Source organism: Protopterus annectens, chromosome 3.part1 (genome assembly GCF_019279795.1).
Source record: "Protopterus annectens isolate FY-2018-M chromosome 3.part1, PAN1.0, whole genome shotgun sequence".
Taxonomy (NCBI): domain Eukaryota; kingdom Metazoa; phylum Chordata; order Ceratodontiformes; family Protopteridae; genus Protopterus; species Protopterus annectens.
In genome coordinates this window covers 710,206,390-710,227,241 of record NC_056732.1, presented here as the reverse complement: position 1 = coordinate 710,227,241, position 20,852 = coordinate 710,206,390, and the positions used below count along the sequence as shown (strand labels likewise).

Here is a 20,852-nt window from a genome sequence, read left to right as displayed (position 1 = left end):
AAGCAGCCTCTCTTGACTCCCTTGAGGTACCAAGCCAGAGGCCTTGCTACAGTCCAGGGAGATCTCTTTACAAGTACACCGTCCTCAAGTTCTCCTGCAACTGTCAAAAAATCATTTCCCCCTCTCAACCACATAGGGGCATGATCAGTGTTGGCTAATGTCATCTTCACCTGGTTATATTTGATGACTTCACTCAAGCCCTGTTCCCTCACTACCCTGGAATTTGGAATCTTCCCATCTGCTCCTAAAAGATTCAGCTTTCTGTAGCTATTAGTCAATATCTTCCTCTGCACCCTTATTCTTTCCTTCATTCTCTCATCCTCTTCCCTTCATGTGTCCTGGGGATGAAACATTAAATTGGTCTTCAAGCATTGCTCACTTCTCCTTCCTCTTCCTTAACCAACTGGGCACTTACCCTAGATTCTCACTCTGCTCCTTTTTGTGTTGCCTTCATGGGGTGATGTTCCTCATCCTCCTGTTGGACCTCACATTTGATATCCTCCTTTGTACAACTTGTTACTTCACCTTCATCCCTATATTCTTATTGACTCCTAAGCAATGTGTACTTGGATACTATGTTTCTGTAACATCAGTAATGTTCCTTTTCCTTTTATATCACTGCATTGCAGGTCGTCTTTTTCCTTACCTGGACTTCTTTTATTGCACAGTAATACCACACAGATATTATCTAAGTCATGTCTGTTTGTTCTCTGCTCTTCTGCTATGTTCTGTGCCCCTTTTTTCCTTTTGTGAATTGCCTGAGCACTTACTCCTATCATGACGTGTCAGTGAGCAATGCCAGGTCTTGGACTGTGGTAATCAATAATGTCACCAAAGTCAGGATTTCAAGGTAATAACACAGCTTTAATTTTACAGAATGGCAGTATACTCAAGACACAGTTACCATCATAGCTTCTTACCTGACCAAAAGACTATATACATTATGGGTAGTCAGTAATCTGAAAGGCAGAAGCTCACTCAGAGATGTATAATGTAATGGACATTCAGAAAGCATGTAGCTGAAACACTCGTATGTACTTAAAGGGTCATTTCCATATACCCCATGTGCCTCCACTACAGGAGGTTTAAGGTATTAATACAGTGAAGATTATAGCTTGTCTGTGTCTTTCTTTTACTTTTTACTAAATGGTTTGTCTGGGTGCCCTTTTACCATGTGTGTGTATGTGTGTGTGTGTGTGTGTGTGTGTGTGTGTGTGTGTGTGTGTGTGTGTATACACACACACACACACACACACACACACACACACACACACACACACACACATTAAAAAACCCTACATCAAGCAATTGTCATCATATCCCCTCTTCTGCATTTGTGACATCTTTAGTCTGGGACATCTTTTGTCTAAAACTAGGCCATATACATCTGAGATGATTAATCTTTGTGTGGTGTCTTGCTAAGAACATTGCATTCCATTGCGCTGTGCCTGACCATTGTGGCTCTGCTATAATAACTAAAAGGAAAACCCTACAAATCTATATTAGGGCTGTACAGGACAAAGCAAGAGCACTATCCCTGCTCAATAACCATGTGACATCATGTATACATGACAATATGATGACTTCAGACTATATACAACAGGTTAACAGCTGAAAGTGCTAAAATCTGTTCTGCATAATGTTACTCTGACTTCAAGATCAAAGAAAGACTAGTGCTAATTGGAAAGAAAAGGCAAATAATTGGGGCAAAAGATGTGAGAATGGAAATAAAAGATATGGAGGATATGTGAGATAGATGGGGGCAATCAAGGAAGTACAACCTGAAATTGACAGGAGTGTGTGCAAGATTCGATGTGAGAAAAGGGTGAAAGATTTTTTTTAATGATTTTAAGAAGAGATAGAGAAATGTGACAGTGTGTGCTGCAGTGATAGAAAAACAAGAGAGACAGCCTGATTCTTGGGGTTGCAGTTGTGCAGTTGAAAAAATGGAGAAAAGGCAGTGTTAAGAATGTTGAGGATGTTTTTATGCAATTATAGATAGATTAAGGCACCTCAGAGACTGAAAAAATAGGACTTGAGCATATGACTTTTGAATACTGTTGGAAAATGTTGAGATAATTGTGACGATGATAACTTTTTCACATCTACAAGGAACATGCTCTATCAGTGTTTACAAATTTTAACGCTGATTGCCCTTATTACAAGTGGCAAAAATGTTTATGAAAAGGGCTTAAAAAATAAAAGAATTGTACTGGCTAATACTGTTGGCTAAAGTGTGTTCAATGCATACCCCAAGATTAAAAAAATAATGCCATTTCATAAGTACACATGCTAGGCTTTGCGGTAAGCAGGTACTACCAAACTCTCAGGCTTGTAAGACATGCACACAATGGTCTGACTGTGTAGTAACATCTATTTAACCAATAACCTGCGGTGGTGGTGCTGCGGTAGCATTTTTGCCTCACAGTCAGAAGCTGCCCGGTTCGATTCTCAGCTAGATCGTCTTCTGTGTGGAGACATGTGTGAATGGGTGTAGCTTCGTGATGGTTTGTGCATCGGGCTGGTAACTCGGCATGTAAAAATCAACTAGCAATCATTAGCGGACCGGAGTTCTGCTGTGGCGACCCTTAACCGGGAAAAGCCAAAAGACACAGCAACAGCATGTGTTAATACTTCTTTATAATGTTAGTTGCACGTATGCGGCACAAATAGGTCTCTATTGATAATCTTCTCACTAAAAGTGAGCATAAATTATATGTTAAACTTAATGAAAATGTTCCCTGAAAACTGTATATTTTCAATCAGGGAAAATACACAGTTCTGTAACTCCCTTGTAAAATATTACTAATGTTATCATTCTGAATGAGCTCAGGAAATAAAGACTAAGCTTATACAAGTTTAATGAAAGAACAGCAAACAGACCTTGACATTTCCTCATTGATCAAATTAATTTTAACGTGTAAGGGATATTTACTGACCCCTCTGTCCAAGTTAAGGCCATGTGCAAACTGAGAATACTGAACCATTTTGATAAAACCTAAATGAACTTAAAACTGTCTGGAACTTGTTGACTTTGCATAACATTTGAATAACTGGAATTTCCTGATATAATGACATATTCAGGTCCAAGATTCTGGCCTTGGGCTGATAACTGCTGGCAGAACAAATGTTTTGCTTTACAGTTTACTTTTCAGCTGCTCTTAACAAAACAGCCCTTTTGTTTACCATGGTAGCACCTAGCAGTCTAATAATGTAATACTTGACTGTACAACTCTGGGATTGTGTTTTAAGTCTGGCACCACTGAAAATTACCTTGACTCAGTCGATACCTGACACTTCTCTGAACAGACACGATGACTAACAGTTTCAAGTATTATAGTCTGTCATAAGGTATAGTATTGCTTTATACAGCAATACTTGAGTTTTAGGAAGATAGCTCTTAAGTTTATTCTCTTTGATACAGCTATCATGCCTCTAAGATAAATGATGATTTATTAATGAGGTCTATTTAGTGAGACTGAGAATACTGACAGCTCCACCCCTTCTATTGTTTTCTTTTTAAATCTTTTTCTTTTCTCTTGGTGTAGTGACATTGTGGAACTACGGATTCCCAAATCAGAGTTTATTTCCTAAGGAGAGTAAGAAAGCTTCTTTCATTCTGAAGTAACAATAGGCTTTGTCCCAGATTTCTCACCACTCAATAGGGTTTCCACTTTTTCCATAGAAACAATTACAAAGAGTCTTGGTGACATAGAGAGAGGCTGGACTGTAAAGCACACATCCCTCCTTAGTCAGAAGCCTTACTTGCAGACTGCATGTGAAAAGGATTAGAGCTTGTAAACAGAGAGCTTTGACACTTTTCTGGAGGAACTTGGCAACTTTTTAACAGTGTGAAAGAGAGAGATTGAGAGAGAGAGAGACAGAGAGAGAGAGAGAGAGAGAGAGAGAGAGAGTGTATGAATGAAAGAAGAGAAAGAAAGACCTGAAAGGACCACTTCCAACAAGATTAGTTGCTGAGTTGGTCAAGTGGTTAAGAATGATATCTGTGTTCTGAATTATACTAGTTAGTTATAGTTAACCAATATCTTATGCTGTGTGCTGAACCTTGCTTTTCATAACTGCTGGTGGATAAGAGTCATGAATGCAGAAAGTCAGTATGAAGACTCCGTTTCTAGCATGATGCTAGAAAATATTAAACACAGACTCTTAAATGCATTCAGAATACCTGCAGCTCATGTTCTGAATAATGGCAGTTCAAATCCCTGCAACATGATGATAGTAGCCAAAGACAGCCAAGCACATGAGGAGCTGAGAAGGGCTAAGATTGACGGAGCTATCACGTGGCTGCGAACAGAACTGGTGAGTACACATTTGTGCAATGTGAACTTATTGTGTGCACAGCAGAAGTCTGCTGAGGATTGTTGGTGTTGATACTGTCTTAATGTGCCCTTCTACTGGACTGAGCATATTAATGGTAAATATTAAGTTTCTAGGTGCAGTACCAAGCAAAATTCGTAAAAAAAAAAAAAAAAAAAAGTTCTCTGAAACTGAACAGGAGACTTCCTTACATATGACGGAAGTCTAGAGATATTAATGGCTATTTTTGCTCTGTAACCAACTTAACTGCTATTATTTTTAGCATTACTTTCTGGAAAGTAAAGCAATTTTCCTGTAAATTATGTCCGCATACATTTTTCTCTAAGTGCCATCCTAAAGAACTTAAGATGAGGTACTGAAAAATATAACGCTCAGTGTTTTAAAACATTTCCTTTGAGCTATCTTGTCTGACATGATTTATACTGATGTACATGATGGAAGAAACAAAAGAGTGTGGCAACATAAACAAAAACTATCACCTATTGCAGGGCTTAAATATGTAAGTGTACTACACTGACACATGGCACAGAACAGTATATATATATATATATATATATATATATATATATATATATATATATATATATATATATATATATATATATATATATATATATATAAAACCACAGGTATGCATATATATGACTGCATAAAGACAAACATATACACAGACATACACATATACGTACACACACAGATGCATAAACACATGTATGTATTTATATATTTATGAAATCTGAAAGTCTAACAGAAGTGTGTAAAATGGCACAAGATTTATTAAGTACGATGCTAAAGTAAAATCTTCCTCAAAAATGGCTGCAAAACAAAATAAGTGGCACTTTATTGATGCATCAACATATGTCAGGGTTTGCACTGAGAAGCTATTGCCACACACCCACTGGACTTATGTCTCACAACACTGGTACAGTGCAGGCATGCTGAATGAATAGAAGGTACATATTTCCAGCACAGGTGATGGAAGTGAGTTGGACACATACAAAGCAATTCCTTTATGACAAAATTAATGTAAAATATTTAAAAAAATTAAAACAAAATGTTAAATATGGTTACTATTTCTTGTAACTGGGTGAAAAGTAAGTGAGCTAGAGGAGTGCGGTGGTTCTTATCTGCTGTCACATTTTTAGTTTATATGTTTATTGTGCAGGGGTATGCAGGATAACCAAGTGTATGTTTTCCTTAGTCTAAAAGATTTGTAAGTACCACATTTATTTTCAGGGAAAACTTTGAAAAAATAACATTTCATCTGCATTTCATGCAGTTAGTCTATTTTTTGTGTTTAGTTTCAGCCTTGACTTAGAACCTTTTATTAATAACAGACAACATAATTCATTTCTTTTCTGATGTCTGCTTTATCTTATTCAAGGTCACAGGGGAGCCAGAGCCTATCCAAGACACAAGGTTGAGAATCAGACCTGGCTGTAATGCCAGACCACTGGCAGACACACAGACACAGATCATACCCATATGTCTGTGTTTGTATTTGCGCGCGCGCGTGTGTGTGTGTGTGTGTGTGTGTGTGTGTGTGTGTGTGTGTGTGTGTGTGTGTGTGTGTGTGTGTGTGTGTTGGGGGCACATATGGGTATGCACTGTGTCTCTCTGTCTGCCAGTGTGCTGTGTCTCTATGTTTATTACTAACTTCTAGAGGCTTACCGATAGATGACTTAGCAGGAAACAAGTAGCAAAAATCCTCCTAGACACAGGCAGGACATGTAGACATACAGAAGCCATCTTAATTGGAACAGACGCACAGACCCTAGCATTGTCAGTGACAACCTCTATAAAACTATGCCTTACATTAGGAATACATGTTATGATGAAAATGTAGTAGCATCCCTTTCAGTTCTATTTAGTTTTACACCTTTCCAATTGTTCCACATGATCTCTGCTTTCATATCTTTCTTAACATTTTAAAATACTACAGAAAGGGCCTCTTATTCCCTAGTACTCTGCAGTTTTGAGACATCTAGTTATACAATATGTTCCTTGAAGTCTGGCACAACAACAAAGAACGTCTGCTTGCATCAGTGGCAGAACAGATCATGATGTTTATTTGTTTGTTAATGGGAACAGTAAGCTGCTTCTAACAAACTATTTTCAGCCATGAGTGGGGGAAAGACAATTACAAGGGTATCCATATTACAGCTGAGGTAAAAAAATAAATTTAAACTTATTCGTATAGACTAGTAACATCAGACTAAGTAAACGGTGATCATACTAAATAGTTTTAAAAACAAAGTAAGCAATAAATTGAACTTTAGCCAGTGCATTAAGTTGTCTTAGTCAAGAGAATGTTAGTGCTCTGTAAGATAGGATAATAGCACTGTGTACTGTTGTCACTGTGTGTAGGATGTGTCCTTGGCTAATGTAAAAAAATAGCGCACCATAAAATTTAAAACACACACACACACACACACACACACACACACACACACACACACGTGCGTGCGCACTCCATATGAATGCATGTATGCTTGTGTATTTTTGTGTTATTTTATATATATATATATATATATATATATATATATATATATATATATATATATATATATATATATATATAGGTTCCATTCAGAAGATTGACTCAACAGAAAGTTGAACTTCATATGGTTGAGACCATATGATTGACTCTCCTAAATGTTGAAGCTTTTGAATGAAGATTGTTGTACAGTGGGGAATTTACCCTTTCCACCCTGTAATGTGATCTCAGAGTTGATATATATAATATGTGTGGGGTGTGGAACGTATATTTTTGTTGTTTTCCATCATTTGATTTTTTTGGAAAGTTGATCATATGGTCTCGACCATATGAAGTTCAACTTTCTGTTGAGTCGATCTTCTGAATGGGATCCATATATATATATATATATAGTGTTTGTGTGTGTGTGTGTGTGTGTGTGTGTGTGTGTGTGTGTGTGTGTGTGTGTGTGTGTGTGTGTGTGTGTGTGTGTGTGTGTGTGTGTGTGTGTGTGTGTGTGTGTGTGTGTGTGTGTGTGTGTGTGTGTGTGTGTGTGTGTGTGTGTAGTAGTCAACTGTTGCCACAGAACTAGAATATCAAACTCTCAGACTTGCTCCCATTCACTGGGTCAGGAACAGTAGGGAGTTTTGAAATTTGACTGCAAGTGTGGCATTATGTGTTTTGGTGTTTCCTGTTCAGTATTGCTGGATTCAACTTTTAGATGTTCAATATAGTGATAGCAAAGTTATACAGATATACACAAACAGACATATATATATATATATATATATATATATATATATATATATATATATATATATATTCTAAGCATATATATAGATACTGTGCTGACTAAATTTTTATTTGGGGGGAGTAGAGTAAATTAATCTTGGAAAAAGTATGGGTATAGTGAAGCAAATAAGTAAAAATGTGGTAGTGGGGCAAGTCTGATGGAAGGTGGTTTTCGAAAGTTTGTAAAATGGAGATAAGTTATATTTGGCAGGCAAAGTTAATCTTGGAAGACTTATAACTGTAGAAAATGTAGCACCAAAGGGGAAGAACTATATCTTGTGCCTTGCTACTCTTCAAGGAGAATTAAATAAACCTATCCTCAGGCTGAAAGAGATACCTAGGAAAACCTGTTGTTTTTGTCACCTCACAGTTAGACGTTGTCCATTCGATTCTCAGTTAGAGCGTCTTCTGTGTGTCGACATGCGTGAATGGGCGTTCCTTCGTTGCTGGTTGTGTGTTAGGCCTGGCAAGACAGCACCTAAAAATCTACTGCCAAATCATTAGCGGACTGGAGTTCCGCTGTGGCGACCCCTAACCGGGAAAAGCCGAAAGACACAACACAACATTATTTTACATATGAAAATTTGTCGAACAGGCTCCAAATTGGAGGGGAATGATGTAAAAACATGAGGTAAGAGGTATTCTAAAACTGAAGAAAATGTTTCATATAGACAAGCTCAGGTAAACAGCATCTCTTTTCCTTGCACCATATTTGCTTTGATTAATCTTTAACTGATATTATCCTGGTTTATCTCATCAGAATCATTTACTATATAAGTGACTATATGACAAAAGAATGTTGTGATCTCAGTCTAGACAAACAATAAAAGCAGACAAAGTTAACAAACAGTAGGGTTCACTTCAGAATGCTCAGATATTGGCACCTGAAATGCACAATAATAAAATACAGTTTGTACTGAAATTTACCTGCATGTACAAATGAGATTTGAAAGATTGGGGCTCATCTAATGGCTTTGGTGCACTTTGTCTTTGCAGTAGACTTCTTCCTTGCTTTATAACCATAATGCTTGGAGGCTCTGCACCAGTAATAAAAAGTTAAATGCCTCTGGGGCTGTCTATCATTAAACAAGCATCATAGCTTAATGGAGTGAGGCTCAGTGTGATTAAAGATATTGTAGAATGGCTGAAGGTACTGGGCATATATGCTTGACAAATAAAATTCCAAGGTGAAACAAGTAAAAGGTATCAGACTGACAGATGGATAGATGGTGTCACATTTTGTATGGTGTGCTTGATCATAGAACAGTTAGTTTTGCAAATTGTGGTGCAACAGGTGCAGAAGGCTATGGGTTCTATTCCCACATCAGGTAGATCAGTTGCTGTCACTGCAGTGTAGCATAAGACGTTTGCTGTACTCCTGAGTGTGCCATGCTTCAAATGAGATGTTAAACCAAGGTCACATCTGCTTGAGTTGGTGGTAGCTTAGATGAATGTAAAAGATGTCACTGCATCTACAAAAACAGTAGAGGGCCTTTATTTATATACAAAAGAACACTTATTTACAACATATTTACAAATAGTGACAAATGTACAGATATGTAGATATACAAATATATTTACACATATTCATAATTTTCCTTATGATCATACTAAATTTTCATCCCTATTAGCTCACCAATCCTTTTTCGATAACCACCAAATGATTTTACTTAATATTATTGATAAAATCCATTTACCATTAATGCATTTTTTCATTCCATGTAATCCATATGGCATACAACTTTTTATATATTTTTTTATATATAGGTTCATAGGTAGGTACTAGGCTATCTGCCCGAGGGCATTATAAGTCTAGCCAGAGTGTGCCGACTTTCGCTGCCCCATTGATTAATTAACTGAGCCTCTGTCAAGCAGAGCCAATCAAGTAATCCCAGGGGTGTATTTTCTGTTACCCATCCACTCGTCAAGGTTTCTCTTGAAGAGTGTTAGTGAGGGGCTCTGCCTAATGTAGTTAGGAATTTTGTTCCAAAGCATGGGGAGTCTCTGTGACAGGAATCTATCCCTCCAGTATGTTCTATTTATTGTTGTGGCGAGGTTTAGCTCACTTGAGTGAGTGGCTTGAGGTGACTTGGATTTCTTTAGGTGGAGTATGTCCATCAATTCTGAGTTGGACATGGCTTTGTAAGTCAGGCAGAGATCACCTCTGAGTAAGCGATATGCCACAGAGTACAGCCAGAGTTTTTTCAGTCGGGCTGCATAGGACATATGTTTGAGGCCAGTAATCCTTTTGGTGAAGTGCTTTTGTGGTTTTCCAGCTGTTGGAAGTGTCTTGTGAGGTACATCCCAAATGGGGCATTGTACTCTATGATGGGTCTGATGAGTGACGCGTAGAGGGGCACTATAACCTCTTTATTTCTAGATGTGAACCCTTTAGTAATTAGATGGGCCACATAGAAGGATTTCCTAACTACTTTGGCAATATGATTGTCAAAGGAGAGATTACTATCTACCTGGGACCCCAGATCTATTATTACCTCTTCTGTATTAAGGGGGCTGCCACCTATGTATATACATATACGAGATGACTATGCATTTTTTGGTATTTAGCTTGAGGCCATGACTTTGACACCAGGTGTCTGTCTCAGTAAGGCCTTTTTGAAGGATGTCCATGTCAGCCAGAGAGTCAATTATGGCTCCCAGTTTGCAGTCATCGGCGAATTTGGTTAGCCATAGTCCTCCTGTGTTTGCCTGTACTTCTGAGAAATATATGTTGAACAGTTGGGGTCCCAGGACCGAGCCTTGTGGGACACCACTTATGACTGGTTTAGGGTCGGACCTGGAGCCCGCTATTCTTACCATGTGAGTTCTGTCTGTAAGCCAGTTGGCAACCCATCTTGTGATATAGGGGTTTATGTTCAGGCTGGTGAGTTTTTCTATAATACCCGAGTGAGGAATGGTGTCGAATGCCTTGGTGAGATGAAGGTAGGCTGTGTGAACAACCTTTCCCTCATCTATGGCCTTGGCGACTATCTTGAAGAAGTCAATCAGGTTTAGTAGGCATGATCTGCCCTTAACAAAGCCAAACTGGGTCAGGTCAAGTGTTTGGAGGTTCCCAATGTCAATGTTAATGAGTTCCATGATGATGCTCTCCATAGCCTTGCAGACCAGGCTAGTCAGGCTTATGAGGCGATAGTTACCAGGGACAGTTGTGGCCCCCCCCTTTGAGGACCGGAATAACTGTTGCTGTGTGCCATTCTATGGGGCATGTAGCCTGTAGAGAAGCTGAGGTTGAACAGCGTGTTTAGGTGGGGGGTTAGTTCATTCTGTAGTTCGTGCAAGATGCAGCCTGGGACACCATCTGGCCCCATTAATGCTGTGTTTTTGGCTTTCGAAAGGGCTGTTTTCACCTGTGCTTCTGTGATTTCCGGGGCACTACACTTTTCCGGTATTGTTGTGGGCCCTTTTGAAGGTGAGAGGGAGAGTATATTCTTTACTTCTATTTTTATAATATCCATATTTAATTATATCCATTTTTATTTTATCCACTTCTTTTATATCTTAAGAAAAGTCTGCTTTACATAGTTTTCCCATAGGTTTTTTGCTCTTTTACATTTTAAAAATGCTTTCAGTAGTTTCTTCTTTTTGACAATGTAAATATATTTTGTCACGTTTCTTTTGATATGGCATATTTCCTTTTATTGGTAATTTATCTATTACCAGTCTCCACAAAAAATCTTGGCATTCTATTTTTTGATTATACCATTTGTTTCTTATTTTTATAGCTTTAATTTTTTTATCTGTTAGATTTTCACATGATTTATATTGTAATGTTTTATTATTACATTTTTATACCAAACTTTTCTTTCTTTTTCGATATCATCAATTTTTATTTTCCAAAAACATATTTTTCATTGGTAATATTTTATTTCTTCATTTATACACCCTTTTTCTCTTTTATTTTTTGCCATACTCCAAAATTTATCTTACTTAGATTTATACAATTTTACTACTAATCTCTCATCTTTTTTTCATTTTCCACTTTAACTCTTTGTACAAATTTAATGAAACAGTATATAGCACTGGGTTAATTAATCCTAATCCTCCATCTTCATTGACATACAAAACTCCTCTTTTTACTTGGTTTAATCTGGAATGCAATATAAAAGAAAAAAAATATCTGCAATAATTCATTTTCAAATACTGTTGGCAACATAAATACACTCGTTAAGTATGACATTTTCCCATCAGTACTGAATTTATCAAATAAGCCTTTTTTCTGAATGATAATTTATAAGTTTATAGGTTCTCCATAAAATACATGTTTTTTTATTTCTTTTATTGTTTTTCCCATTGAATTCTACTTACATATTTATTTCCAAATGTTATACCTAACACAGAAATTTCATTTATTGTAAAATATATACCCTCTATCTTTACTACATCACCTAAACTTTTACTTTTCTGTTTATTTAAAACCATTCCCATCACTTCTAGGCACCCATTTGTGCAAATTAATACTTCTTTTATCCAAATTTTGTTTTTTTTTTTGCAGTTGTTATAACATCATCTGTATATGCTAACAGAACTGGCATTCTTAATCCTTCAGGTATTATGTGCCTCACCTCCTTCATTTGTCTAATTTATTTTGCATACTATCACCTTCATAATTAATGCAAAGAGTATACAACTAATTGGGCATCCTTGTCTTACACCACTGTTCATATGTACCTCTTGGCTTAACCACCCATTTACAAGTATTTTTACTTTTATCATTACTATATGCTGACTTGCATAATTTCCTAACTTTCTGACTTAAATTATATTATTTCATTATTTACCATAAAATTTCATGTCCATTTGTATCAAATGCCTTATTAATGTCTCCTAAGATGATGCTCTTCTTTTCTATTCATAATATCAACCACAATTTCTCTATTATTAATTCTTGACAACTCTTCCTCTTTATACTATATATACTATCTTCCATAATATTCCCATTTTAGTTTCAAATCTCTTTTGTATTATTTTCATAAATTCTTATAATTGTTATTATTCAATACTATCGGTGTCCATTTTTTTAAATTGTCTTCTATCTTTCATTCTCCGTTTGAATTTTAGTATCCCACTACATAATTCTTTATCATAAAACATTCATTTAACTGTTCATTCAAAAGCTTTTAAAAAATGTTTTTGCCAATCTCTTAAATTTCTATACATTCCATACCCTATCCCGTCTGGTCCTGTAGCCAAATTATTTGTCCTAATATTTTATCTAGCTCATATAAATAAATCTCCTTTTCTAATTCCTTATTCTCTTTTTCTGTTAACATTTTTACTTTCTATATTTTTTCACCACCTTATTTCTTTAAACATTTCTTGAGCATGTTGTACTACACTATTCATAATCTTTTCCTGCATTCTTCTTATTTCTCCTTTTACATTTTTTATTTTTCCTTTACTAATCTGCCTAAGTAACTCAATACTTATACTCTTTTTCCTTGTAAAAAATATCTTTGCTTATATAACAATTCCTGTATTTTTCTTGATTTCTTTTATATAATTCTTTTTCTTTGTCAACATAATTTCTGTCATCAAGGTCTAAATCTTCCAATGCATAGTTATATGTTCTTTTATATTTTTCTTTCTCTACTTTTCTCACATCATATTGCAACTGCAAAAACATGTTTTTATATTTTTTCCTTAAATGTCAACCATTCAAACCAATTTTTATAAAATATTCTCATAATAATATGATGTGTTCATAACTGTATTACTAATCTCTTTCCTTCATTCCATGTTTTCTTTTTTATCCTTTTTTGTAATTTGCCTATTTTTATATACTCCTTGTTTTCCTTTATATTTAGCGATATTGAAGGTGATCAGAAAATCCTGTTTCAACTACCTCCCCTTCTGCTATAATTAAACCTTCTGATCCTTTAAAATAATATATTTAAGTTCTGTACATACCCCTTTTGTAAGTCCACAAATTTTTGTCCCAAAGTTTTAAATTACCACATCTTATAACTTCTAACATTTTTCGTAAATAATCTCCTTTCTTTTTACACTTGCCTCTTAAATCACAATTAAAGTCTCCTGTAATTAGAATATTCATATTTATCACTACATAATCTAAAATCTGATGCAATAAGCTTTCCTTTTCCTTACATTTAGTGTAAGCATATAATGTTAAAATTCTATATACTTGTTTGTTCCATTTTAAATCAACAATGGTTAATTTTCCTATTTTTGCTAAAGGTACATAGGTTCATAGGTTCATAGGTAGGTACTAGGCTATTGGCCCTAGGGCCTATAGAAGCCTAGCCAAAAAGGTACCCTGGCTTTCACCACCCAAGAAAATTATTTTCTTGTGCCCCTGTCGAGCAGAGCCACAGAGGTGATCCCCGGGGTGAATTTCCTATTTCCCATCCAATCTTCAAGCGTTTTCTTGAAGAGTGCTAATGAGGAGCTTTGTTTGATATAGATAGGTAGTTTGTTCCAGAGTATGGGAAGTCTCTGGGACAGGAATCTATCCCTCCAGCATGTTCTGTTTATTGTGGTGACAAGGTTTAGGTCCCTAGAGTGTGTAGCTCAGAGGGATTGGGATTTCTTTAAGTGGAGCATGTCCAACAGCTCTGAGTTTGACATAGCTTTGTATGTTAGGCAGAGATCACCTCTGAGGAGGCGAAATGCGATGGAGTAAAGCTGGAGTTTTTTGAGACGGTGTGCATAGGGCATCTGTTTGAGGCCAGTAATCCTCTTTGTGAGATATTTCTGCGGCCTTTTTGTTGTAGATGTCTTGTGAGGTACATACCAAAAGGGGCATTGTACTCTATAATGGGTCTAATGAGTGATGAGTAGAGGGGAACAATGACCTCTTTTTTCCTTGATGAGAAACCTTTTGTGATGAGGTGTGCCATGTAGAAGGATTTCCTGACTACTGTGGTGATGTGATTATCAAAGGAGAGACTACTGTCCACCTGTGTCCCAAGGTCTCTTATCACACTTTTGGTGTTAAGTAGACTACCACCTATGTGGTAGCTCATGGGTACAGAGTTTTTCCCAAAGGGGATGACAGTGCACTTTTTGGCACTGAGCTTGAGGCCATGACTTTGACACCAGGCATCTGTCTCAGTGAGGCCCTTTTGTAGGATGTCCACATCATTAGGAGTTTCAATTATGGCTCCTAGTTTGCAGTCATTTGCAAACTTCATTAGCCAAAGACCTTCTGTGTTAGCCTGTACTTCAGAGAAGTAGATACCAAACAGGAGAGTACCCAGGACTGAACCCTGTGGTACTCCACTTGTCACTGGTCTGAAGTCAGATTTGGAGTCTGCTACTTTCACAGTGTGGGTTCTGTCAGTGAGCCAGTTGGCAATCCATCTTGTGACATACGGATTTATATCTAGTTTAGTGAGTTTATCTATAATTCCAGAGTGGGGGATGGTGTTGAATGCCTTGGCGAGATCTAGATAGGCTGTGTGAAGCACCTTACCCTTGTCTACAGCTTTGGTGACTGATTGAAAGAAGTCATTTAGGTTTAGGAGACATGATCTGCCTTTTACAAACCTGAACAGGCTCATTAGGCTAATGGGGCTGTAGTTCCCAGGGTCTGTGGTGGCTCCCCCTTTGTGGAGTGGGATAACTGTTGCTGTGCATCATTCAGTGGTCACAAAGCCTGAGGTGAGGCTATGATTGAACATGGTGCTTAGGTGGGGTGCCAGTTCATTCTGTAGTTCATGTACAGTGCAGCATGGAATGTTGTCAGGTCCCATGGATGCTGCGTTCTTGGCTTTGGAGAGTGTGGTTTTTACCTGTGCAGCCATGATTACAGGAATTTGGATTTTTCCAGTATAGAGATGGGCCCTTTAGGGGGTGAGGGGGGGGGGTAAAGCTAGCACTGAACCCATCTGCCAGGATGTTGGCAATATCAGTTGGTTCTGTATATTTAGTGCCATTGTGGTGTAATGCAGAGCAGATCTGAGTGTTGCCATTGAGATTCTTGACATAGCTATAGAATGCTTTGTGGTTGCCTTTAGAATCAATGGCGATTTTGTTTTCATAACTAGCTTTGGAGGATTTTATGAGGGATCTCAGCTTCTTATTGAGGCTGACCAGGGAGTTCTTCCAGTCATAGGATTTTACTTTTTTTTGCAACAGTTTTTTTCTTCTGTTGTAGAGTTTGTTTATGGCAAGGAACCACCAGATTGGCTTCCTTTTTTTGGAGGATAGCATCTTGGTTCTGTTAGGGATAGCAGAATCCATGTACTCGTGTAAGTGCTTATAAGGTGCATTTGTGTATGACTCAGCAGTCGTACCTATATTGTCCATCTGCATGGGTGTTGTGAAGTTTACCACTTCTGTCTTAAGAAGCGCGAAGTTGGCTTTGGAAAAAAGAATTATGGTAGTTTCCCTAATGGGAGTGGGGGTGGGGGCAGGATGTGGATATCCAGGCTGATTATCTTGTGGTCGGATCTGACCAACAAGGAATTGACCTCTGGTGTGGAACACTGGTTGCCCATATTGGTAATGACCAGGTCTACGATATTGCTGCCCCTGGTGGGGATGTGGATAAGTTGATCCAAGGCATTGGAATTTATGAATTCCAGAAAAAGTTGAGCAAAAGAGTTGGTGCATGAGTAGTTTTCCCAGTTAATGGTGGGGTAGTTGAAATCGCCCATTGTTAGGGTGTTGGGTTGTGCCCTAATATCTAATATCTTTACTGTATTTCTACAGAATACAGATATTCCAGAGCATCTCTCATTTCCCAAGTTCCAGATTATTTTTCCTCTCCATAGTTTCTATGTTTGTAATCTTTCTTCCCCTAGACAATTTCCCTCCTAAAGTTGAGAATCTAAACACTATACCTTGTGTCTGTGAGTCAAACACCTTAACCATTATACCAACCCCCAGCCATTAGCTGCATATATTCTTTATCATCCATTTCCTTTTTTTCTTTTGTACTTGTCCCTTTAAATTTTCTTTTTCTGTCTTTTACCTTTTATCCAATGTAATTCTGTTTTTTCTTTTACTGTCTCTCAGTTTATATTTTCTTCATCACTTATTTCAGAGCCTTCTTCTGTGTCCTCTTTTTTATTTATTTTTCTCATCTACTTCTTCTATTTCTGCTACTTCTAAAATGTTTTCTTTTTCTTTTTCCTTACTTTAATTTTCATTTTTACAATCTATCCATAAATGTCCAGTTTTGTTACATTTATAACATTTCAATTCACATTTTTCCATCATGTTCCATTTCCCCACAAATATAACATTTTCTTTTATCATAGTTACTTATCAAATGTCCTTCTTTTCCACACACACACACAAAAAACATGTTTTGAGTTGTCCATAGTATTTTACAACACCCATAGTGCACTCCACATTTATCATGCTTGGATTTTATTCCCTTTCTCTTTTTTAACACAATATTGCAATCTCATCTACCAGTCCATAAACTCCTTTTATCACAAACATTTGCAATGTCCAGTAATTATTTACATAAAGTTTTCAAATGTCCTTTTAAAGTCTCTCTTTTCACCTCTGTGTAAAATTGAACATGCATTTTCTTGTTTCCCTGTTAAACGCTTTTCTCACATAAAGATTTCATTGGTTACAGTTTTTCTTTTTTCTATATTCTCCAATAACATTTTCCATTGAAAAAACATTCTCATATACATATATAATGTCATGAAATGTCTCTTTGTTAATAAGAATAAATGCTCTTACCTCATGTACTTTTACACCCAAAGAAACTATCAAATTGTCCCACACTTCATACCTGTCCATTTCTTTGTCTTCTTTGCTTTGAATCCTTACCAGATACTTCTGTTTTTCATTTTCATCTGTCTTTTTTTTCTGCTACTGCCTTTTTGTCTTCTTTTACTTTCTCCGCATATGTTTTCTTTTCCATCTCACCACTATTCTTCTGGATTGTCTCTGTATCCTCCTTTTGTATTTTCTCCATAATGTCCCCAAAGGAAACATCTACCTCATTTTCTGGATCACTCTGCATCACCACCTCTTTAAGTAAATCATCCCACAACCCTCCTGACTGGAGGGTTATAATTATATATCCATCATTTGCCAACTCATCTCCATCAGATTTTTATCTGTTCCAAATCATGCACGCATTCTTACGTCTTGATATTGGCTTTCTCCTCCATTTCTTTCACCACTCCATTATCTCCTTCTCTTTCCATGTGTCTTCCTATTTCTCTGGACCACCTTTACACCTGGAATGGAAACAGGAAGTGCTCTTGCAAAATGGGTCCCACTTACAACAATGATGAGTAGGGGAAGTTCCTCGATGCTCTGACCAAGTTTCCCCTAGTAATATAAATATCACCTTAGGTCTTCCCTGCTAAGAGGCTACTAGCCTAGTGGGACTAACCTGGTTAGCAAAGCCTAAATAAATAAATTAATGGTGTCCAAAGTGTTATACAGATATTATGGCCAAAAATTGTTTTGCCAGTTGATTTATACTGCAACATTTCAGTTTATGCAGCAGGCCTGCAGACAGTTATAAAAAGAAAACCTGCAGCTTTCAGATTTCTTTGTAAGAAGCCATGGTAGTTGAAATTTTGCAGGTTGTCACTGTGGGCATATCATAAAGCTAAGATCATTACTATGTCTGAAAGAAGACTTCACTATGTTGATTTTTATTTATTTATTTGTTCACTGGGTAATGTCCTACTGGGCATGAGGCCCATTTTCAGTGGAGTTCCAGGGAGAAAAGCTCCATACATACAAATAGACAGTATTAAACAATCAAATTGAACACATATTAATCAAGAACGTATGGAGCAATTCAGTAAAATAAATTAGCTATATAACAATAATTAGCAAATAATTAACAAATACATTAACAAATTTAACTAAAAATTGCACAATTAGTGATAGAAACTGGCCGCATGAGTTAATAGTGAGAACAGTGTAATACAGTAATTGCAAGATAGAGAAATGCAGTCTACATAACAGTTAAAAACAAAGCAGTATATGTGTATACATTGCTAACTGAAACTGAGTGTAGAATCAAGACAGCTTTCAGCAGTTAAAAGTTGTAGCTGTGAGAATGAGCTAGTTTAGGTAATGTAAGTGAGTAGTAGGTAGCTTAACCAGTATGGCAGGTGCAGAGCCAGTGTTTTGCTAGATGTTCCTTAAGGAGGTTTTTAAACTCATGAATGCTGGGGTTTTTAGCCATAGGTTGAAGAAGAGTGTTCCACAGTTTGGCAATTTTATGGGAAAAATGGCAGTGCCCTGTGTGTTGTGGGCTTGGATAATCTTTAACAGTAGTTTATTTTATTTATTTATTTATTTATATTTATTTTACATTTGTTAACTGGGATGGTCCGACTGGACACAGATCCATCTTCAGCGGAGGCCCAGGGAGAAAAGCTCCCCAGTAAGTAAAATTTTACACAATATGTTAAAATACAGTATACACAGAATTTTCAAACAATATGTTAAAATACAGTATACAGCAGAAGACATAACAAGACCTATATATCCAGGAAAAAATAGTTTCACATGGTTAATAACAGAATAAGTATACATATTCAATCAGCATTAGGAGAAAACCTAGACTGTAATATATATTACAGTAGGTATAATTAGGAAGTGAGATATATAAGTGGAATAATTTGAGGACTTATGTAATACATGGGCATAGCCATTTATTATTTAAGTGTGTTCTAAGTGAGTTTTTAACGTGAGAAGAGGTAGGGGCAGAAATTAGAGCAGGAGGGAGATTATTCCAGGTTCTAGCTATGGAGTGGGAGAACAGTGCTTTTCCTGCGGTATTGTTAGCCCTAGAGATACAGAGGAAGTGTTTGTCGGAAGATCGGAGAGGACGATTTGTGTTATAGTGGGTGAGAAGTTGGGCTAGTGCAGGGTTATTTTCTGGATGTGTTACCACATTGTAGGCAATGATTAATTGGTGATAGGTTAGTAGCTGGGGAAGTTCCAGCCACTGCAGTTCCCTTAGAGCCTGACAATGGTGGGTTCTTGAGGATCTTAGAGCTCTAGGATTGCTGTTGAGTTGGGGTATATTGGTGAGTGCTGGGCAGTTGTTAGGTTTGTGAATTATATTGTGGGCTATGGACAGTTGGTTAAATGTTAGAAGGTTTGGTAGCTCTAACCATTTAAGTTGGGAGAGTACAGAGCAGTGGTGGGTTCTGTAAGGGTGGTCAGTGGCAAACTTGGCAATTTTGTTGTAGCATGATTCCAGATTATTTATGTTAGATTGATGCTATCAAAAGAGCTGAAAGCAATATTTAGTGTTTCAGTTACACTTTGTACTAGGCAAATGTTGTCCTTTAAACAACAGTGGAATTTTAAAGCTACAGTGAGACATATAATGTTGTGCAAAAAACACATTCAGTGAAATGTACAGTTCATCATCCCTCATGACTGGATTACAATTTCACAAGGTACTGACGCCCAGTAGTAACCAAGCTGTTCCTCTGTCTACTGTTGAGGAAGTTATAGGTAGAGCTTGTATCACAGGCCACAGAAAAGCAACACACACCAGTGACTTCCCTCAGCTGCTTCAAAAGTGGCAATGCATAGATGTCAGGTGTGTTAGTCTCTGGCATCCCCAAGGTTTTTTCAGCCCTCCTTTTCCAAATTGTTCAAGGGATTTTCTTTCTCTTCTTCCATTTTTGGCAGAAAACAGAATAAGCAGCCTCAACAGAATTCAGGTAAACAAACATTTAAGAAGGAATGGCAAAGGAGTTCCAAAAATAGGTCTCTAACCTCCCAAAACCTAGGACAGTCTAAAATGTCTGAATGATTGTTCAAGAGACCTTGTGACCCATTCCCACCCTGGCCCTCTTTTTCTTCCAGAAAGTGCTAATCTCCATTTTTCACTCTGGCATCTGATTGCTTTAGACAAATGGGTTCTGCATATCATTTATTAAGATCACATATGGCAGTAAGGGAAGTCTTCCTTTCCAGGGGGTCATTCCTCATTTTCTGCATCATACTCTTTTGTTTCCTGTAATTTCTTGGTGAGAAACCTCCTTGATCTCTCCAATTGTTGCATGTGTCTGGTGAGGTACATGCAAAAGTGAGAACTGTACTCAATTATTAGTGTGATGAGGGCTGATTATAATTGATTTATAACTTCCTTAGATCTAGATGTGATGCCTTTACCTATAAGATGTGCCACATAGAAGGATTTCCTTACTTCTGTGGATATGTGGTGGTCAAAGCTCAGGTTGGTATCAACCTGAGTACCCAGATCACGTACTACTGGGTATACACTTGAGGGGAGTGCTTTAATCCATGG

At 37.2% G+C, this 20,852-nt stretch overlaps 1 protein-coding gene across 1 annotated transcript in view; it reads left to right on the top strand.

Moving 5' to 3' along the window:
- The first annotated feature begins 3,290 nt into the window (after positions 1-3,290).
- AARD (alanine and arginine rich domain containing protein) overlaps positions 3,291-20,852 on the top strand; it is a 100,708-nt gene continuing 83,146 nt past the window's right edge. Inside the window, exon 1 of the mRNA XM_044067065.1 lies at positions 3,291-4,320. Within this exon, the coding sequence (XP_043923000.1) occupies positions 4,099-4,320 (222 nt within the window). The 5' untranslated portion in view covers positions 3,291-4,098. The remainder of the gene's footprint in view (positions 4,321-20,852) is intronic.